Consider the following 6,783-nt stretch of genomic DNA (forward strand, 5'->3'; position numbering starts at 1 on the left):
TATATACATATATATACATATATATATACATATATATACATACACATATACATACACATATACATATACATACACATATACATATATATATATATATATATATATATATATACATATATATATACACATATATATATCATCATCATCGTTTAACGTCCGCTTTCCATGCTAGCATGGGTTGGACGATTTGACTGAGGACTGGTGAAACCGGATGGCAACACCAGGCTCCAATCTAATTTGGCAGAGTTTCTACAGCTGGATGCCCTTCCTAACGCCAACCACTCAGAGACACGCACATACACACAAACACAACAAGCTTCTTTCAGTTTCTGTCAACCAGATCCACTCACAAGGCTTTGGTTGGCCCAAGGCTATATATAGTAGAAGACACTTGCACAAGGTGGCATGCAGTGGGACTGACCCAGGAACCATGTGGTTGGGAAGCAAGCTTCTTACCACACAACTATACCTCAGCCTTTGTTAATTATCTATATGCAAATGTCCCAATTTTCAAATATATCTCACCTGTGAGAGTACTGAAAAGTAAATATAATCAGTAGAAAAAAGTATTAAATATATTTTTAAACAAATACCTATTATTTCTAAAGTTATTTAAAAATTTAAAAAACACACAAAAAAAAGCAAAAACACCAATACAAAAAAAGACAGTTTAACAGCAGAAGTAGAAATATACTTTACTTGGTGTGAAGGATACATTTAAATGCATTATACTTCCACGTTTAATCTGACATGGTAATTTGGTACAGTTGGAGACATTTATGGTATTTATGGTAGCCTGATTACTGCCTGGAAGAAAAAGAAAACATTGATGAAAGGAAAAAATATCAACATTTAAATAAACACTGTAATACGTTCTATCCCCTTACTTTCCTCGTATTCATAGAAATGGGATAGATTTTCAGCGCAGTATCTCACTAAGCATTATAATTCTGATTTGCTTTATCAGAGAAGTTCTGTTTTCAGATCTCTTCTATTCAATTATTTCCACATTTTTCATGAATCAACTATTACTAATTCAAGACATTTTCCCCATTCAGTAAACATCAAATATTTACTCTGTATCTCAATTGTTGTTATATCTCTTGCAAGCCTGTTGTCTCTCAGCTCACTTCCACAGTTTTTCTTATCAGTCAACAATCCACAATGCTTTCATGTACACAAACACATGTAATTTAAAGTCTATTTTCTATGCTGGCATGAGTTGGACAGTTTAAAAAGATCCAATGAATTGCAGGGCTGCAGCATGTCTACTTTGGCATGGTTTCAACAGCTTCCTAAAGCCAACTGCTTTACAGTATATATTGGGTGCTTTTTTCTTTTTTTGTACCACTGGCACTAATGAGGTCCCCAAGTCATCATCATTTAACGTCCATATACTGTACTGGCATGGGTTGGACAGTTTCACAAAAGTAAATAATCCAGAGGACTGCGTTAAGCTCCACTGTCTGCTTTGGCATGGATTTTATAGCTGGATGCCATGGATGTTTTTTACATGGCACCAACACCGGTGAGGTCACCAGGTAACTGGCAAGACAAAGATCTCTAAAATGAGATGGGGAGAGGTAGTGAGAGAGGTGACTTTGTGCCAGGTGATGAGAAGTTAGTGTATGATAGAAGGACAGAGACAGGCATTTTGCTGTAGAGGAGATACATGGTTATCCCAGTCAGAGAAATTGAAAGAGTGAGAGTAAGAGAGAGAGCAAGAGATGGTGGCAATGTGCCAGGATATACTCTCAAGGTTCAAAGGATGTGAATATACATGGAATGGTTGAGAATTGATCAGGGTGCATGCGTAGGGAGTTCATGAAAGTGCAAAAGGTGAGAAGGAGAGAGGAAAAGGGGTTGTGAGTGGTCGAACAGGTATATAAGGGGGATACAACTGGCAGATGGAAGACAGAACAGTGTTGGACTGCAGGAGTGGAGAGGGAGAGAAAAGCATAGTACATGAAAAATAGATGTAGTTTGGGGCATTAGGGTAGGGTGTGTGAATTAATGTTACATGTAGGTGGAGTATACAGTGCTTACACAAAACTTAGTTTCACTGAGGTGGGTAAGTCTTCTCAAGAACTTCATATCACCCAACATCTCAGTCCACTATCATCTCCTCTGTGAGGCTAAATATCTTTACATCAGCCCTCACTACTTCATCTTGTCTTCTTGGGTCCTCACCTTCCACAGGTGTTATCCACTCTAAGTAATCAGCACTTTTTTATACAGCTGCTTTCATTCATATGTATCACATGACCAAACCATGGTAGCCTTCTCTCTTGCATGCTACACCTGATTCCTCTTATGCCCAACTTTTCAGCACATTTGCACCTTGTCATGCATACATACTGATGTTGCTCATCCAACAGAGTATACCTGCTTCATTCCTCTCCAGTCTATGTGTGTTGTCTGCATTCAGGATTCACGTCTCACTACAAAGGAGCATAGCTGTTCATACACAAGCATCATACAAACTGCCCATATTACTCGAAAGATCGCGCGTCCGCGCTAGCTAGTCGTGAGTGGTCGATCCTATTATTTTTAAAATTCAAACTTCATTTGTTTTCTATTTTGATAAATTCTCTCTGTTGAAAATTATATTTTTATATTTTAAATAATTTGCAATTTCAGGAAATATGTTTTTATATTAAATTTGTGTTTTCTACCCATGACTAGCTAGCGCGGACGCGCGAACTTTCGAGTAATAGATAGATAGATAGAGAGAGAGCCAGACAGACATATAGCTCGCTCCGGCCAGTCATGGTATTAGCTGTCAGTAGCCAAAGAATCGACAGGCCAGCAACAGACAGACAGATACTTCACTAGCAGTGAGCACTTTCACTTCTGACAGCTAATAGCATGATAGTGCCCTAATTTGAATTTTCAGGTTTTCGCTTGTTTCAAGGATTTTTTTTTTTTTTTTTTTTTTTTTCCCCTCCACCCATCCAACGTTATTTTTATCTTGTTACTATCACCAAATAACTTTTTCTACCACACGCACAAAGCCCGAAATTTTGAGGGAGTGGACTAGTCGGTTACAATGACCCAGAGGTCAACTGGTACCTATTGTACTGACCTGAAAGGATGAAAGGCAAAGTCGATCTCGGCAGAATATGAACTCAAACTGTAAAGACGGATGAAATGCCGCCAAACATTTAGTTCGGCTCACTAACGATTCTGCCAACGCGCCGTCTTTACTATCAGCAAATATACGTATTGTTCGCGTGAAGAGTGCATATTCGTTAGTAGCTTTCAGTTCTGACTGTTTTTATACAAAACAACTATCATAAAGACAATAACAATGAGGTATTAAACTATATTTTAGAGGTGTATGAGGAAATCGATCAAAAGGGAGTTTTTACGCGGTTGCTCCAACTGCTAGAAATAGTAGTCAAATCTCTTACAAATTACAGTATTGTCTTGCAAGAATAGCATTTGAATTTGATCCTAAGATAAACAACCAGAATGAACAAGCAACCTATATACAAACTTTATTTTACTGAACATGAATTTTTTTTTTTTTTTTTTCCCCAATATTTCTATGGCAAAGTTTTGTCTCGTGGTGATTTAATTGAAGGTGCTGCTACGGCATTCGGCATTACGTTTTAGGATTATAAAAAGAAACATGTTAGTGTTACGCTCATGCAATTCAAAATTGAAATATTATCTATAACCTGGAAGCGAAATAGTATTACATGAAGCAAATCAAGAATTTATGAATATGTAAATATATTACCACAATCTTTGAACTCTAAGGAACCTTTGGCGAGGGCTAAAGTTGACATAACAAGTAACAAACTCCAAAACATGCGAACTGATGCCATCGTCATAATTTAGGAACTGTTCGTCAATTTAATACCGAAGATTAAGAGTGCGTGTTCCGAGTTGAAAATTCAGTTAACAGTGCTGATTAACCAATAGAAGGACTGTATGAATGGGAGAGGAAGAATAAAACACCAAGAAACAAAAGCTGATACGAACAACACAGTTGTTATTGAGTCAGAATCGGTTTATTTATAGTTTTATAAGCAGCGATGTGTGAAGAGGTCTAGCGAATGAGAAAAAGAAAGCGTAAGCTTGACAGTGTGAGGGAAAAGAAACGTGAAAAGAAAAGTAAAAAGTATGATAATAGTAATGGTTGGAGGAAAGAAGGAGCTAGATACTAACAACAATAATGATCAGGGGAGTGAATAAAAGGACAGTATGGCGTGATCTGCTAAATGCATTTTTATAGGAGAAATAAAGCACTAATGGATGCGTCATAGAATCAGCTGAGAAATACGAGAAGGTGGAGATAAAATAAAAGAAAAAGTTCATCTTCCTTTTAGATTTCAAGCACTCCCTGAGGGAGTTTTTGACTACTAAATGCTTAAATAATTTTAGTTGATCAAAATATTTCTATCTACGTTACTTATTTATGACCAGTGGTGGGCAAAGCTAACCAAAGAATTAACTTCGCAAACGCTAAACAGTAAAAAAAAAAAAAATTAGCGATATTTAATTTTTTTCTGTTTTGTCTTTAGTCAGTATGTGTGTCGTTTCCTATTTGTTTCAATCTAGGAATCAAAGGAAATGACTACTATTCCCTTCAAACTTTGCTTTTGTCACCTGGACATCAATGTTTAGATATCAGACAGATTCAGTGTGAAGTTACCAAAGCAGAAATATCATCATAGCAATTATTCTGCTTTATACTACAGATTTGCTTGTCAGTTGCTTGACCTTAACTACTTGAGCATATCCCTTAGTGGCTGACATGTGCTTCTCTGATCATGAACAGGAGTAGTGGGGAAGCATCATAGCCATGTGGTGAAAGAGATTCTTTAGGGTTTAAATAAATGTAACGAAAACAAAGTTTGAACGAAACATTAGCCATTTTTCATACTTTCTAAGGGTAAGCAAATAGGAAATAACAGTTGCTATCCAAGAACAAAAATGATGTAACACAGTGTAATTTATTAGCAAATGATGGAACCTGGAGAAGAGGGAAATTGAAGTGATAAAAGACGACCTGAAGATAATGCATCTCACAGAGGAGATGACAAAGAACCATACTGATTAGTGATATGCTGTGCAGCAAAAGACTTGACTAACCATGGTGAAATGTGCTGAAGTGATGGTAGTGATAGAGGCTGAGATCTCTATAAGTGTATATATTTATACATGTGTGTGTGTTTAAGTATATGTATCCTGTCAAGCCTATATATATATCATCATCATCGTTTAACGTCCGCTTTCCATGCTAGCATGGGTTGGACGATTTGACTGAGGACTGGTGCAACCGGATGGCTACACCAGGCTCCGATCTAATTTGGCAGAGTTTCTACAGCTGGATGTCCTTCCAAACGCCAACCACTCAGATATATATATATATATATATATATATATATATATATAAACATATCTTGTTTTTTCTGAAAATTTTTCCATATTTAAAACAGGAAAAATTTAGGTAGGTCAGGTTTGTTATCATTTTGCTTTGCAATGGCAAAATTACTATTTACATTTTTGTTCCATGCTTTCGTGAATGAAGTCAAACAAAATGTCAAAAAATTAAAAAGTTTTCTAGAGTTAATATCAATGAAATGAATTAAAACTTGCTTCACAAATTCTTTTTACATAACATAAAACAAATAACAAATCTAAATCATGTAAAAAGAAAGTTATGGAAACAATTGTAATCCAGGTAGAAACAACAAGAATGGGAAGAAACACATCTATTCGACTTGACAACCAGTAATAATAATAATGATCCTTTCTACTAAAGGCACAAGAAATAGTGGGGGTGGGGCTAGTCAATTATATCGACCCTAGTGCATAACTGGTACTTATTTCCTTGATCCTGAAAGGATGAAAGGCTAAGTTGACCTCAGCGGAATTTGAACTCAGAATGCAAGTACTTCCAAAATGCTGCTAAGCATTTTGTCCGGCATGCTTATGATTCTGCCAGCTTGCCACCCTAATATTTATTATTATTATTATTATTACAACAACAACAACAACAACAACAACAACAGCAACAACAACAACAACAACAGCATAGGCCTGAAATTTTGAGAGGAGTGGGAAAATCGATTACATTGACTTCAACCCCAGTATTGAATAGTACTTATGTTATTGACCCCAAAAGGAAGAAAGGCAAAGTTGACTTTGGCAGAATTTGAACTCAGAATGTAAAGCCTTTAGAAATACTGCTAAGCATTTTGACCAGTTTGCCAATAATTCTGCCAGCTCACCACGTTAATAATATTAATTATGTTTCCTTTATTAACCAGCATGAGTCAGTGAAAACCAGGATAGTACAGGACAATAGAATGTGAAATTATATAAAGTAATGCCCCGATATACAAGTTGATTTGTTCCCGGAGACTGCTCGTAAAGGGAAAACTTGTAAAGCAGAGCAATAATTTCCCATAGTAGCAATGTTGTAAATTGTAATTCGTTCTCAGAAAAATATTTTACCAATAAAATTTATAATATTTGTAAATAAATAAGGCAACAGTAGAATGTAAAAAATATTTTATGTAAAGTAAAAAGAATGTCAGGATCATTTATAATAAAAAATATTATTTTTATCATTTTCTGAATTACTTTCACTCGCACTACGCTTGTTCACATCATCACTTGTTGACGCGATCGCCGATTTACAAGCACTCATAGACAGACTTATAGATTTCTCATTAAAAAACAAATCTAGAGTTGTTTGCTTAGAAGAAACTTTTATTCCGTCGCTATATGCAGCTGTGTAGACACATCAGAACCAGTGTTACCACA

General features: G+C 35.9%; 1 protein-coding gene across 1 annotated transcript in view; it reads right to left on the reverse strand.

Annotated features, from left to right (window-relative positions):
* LOC106871301 (NPC intracellular cholesterol transporter 2) overlaps nt 1-4,061 on the reverse strand; it is a 19,932-nt gene extending 15,871 nt beyond the window's left edge. The window contains exons 1-2 of the mRNA XM_052971756.1: nt 3,746-4,061; nt 700-807 (exon numbers count right to left, since the gene is read on the reverse strand). Coding sequence (XP_052827716.1) covers nt 700-807; nt 3,746-3,839 — 202 coding nt within the window. The 5' untranslated portion in view covers nt 3,840-4,061. The remainder of the gene's footprint in view (nt 1-699; nt 808-3,745) is intronic.
* Nucleotides 4,062-6,783: the final 2,722 nt, after the last annotated feature.

This window comes from Octopus bimaculoides, chromosome 11 (assembly GCF_001194135.2).
Source record: "Octopus bimaculoides isolate UCB-OBI-ISO-001 chromosome 11, ASM119413v2, whole genome shotgun sequence".
NCBI lineage: Eukaryota > Metazoa > Mollusca > Cephalopoda > Octopoda > Octopodidae > Octopus > Octopus bimaculoides.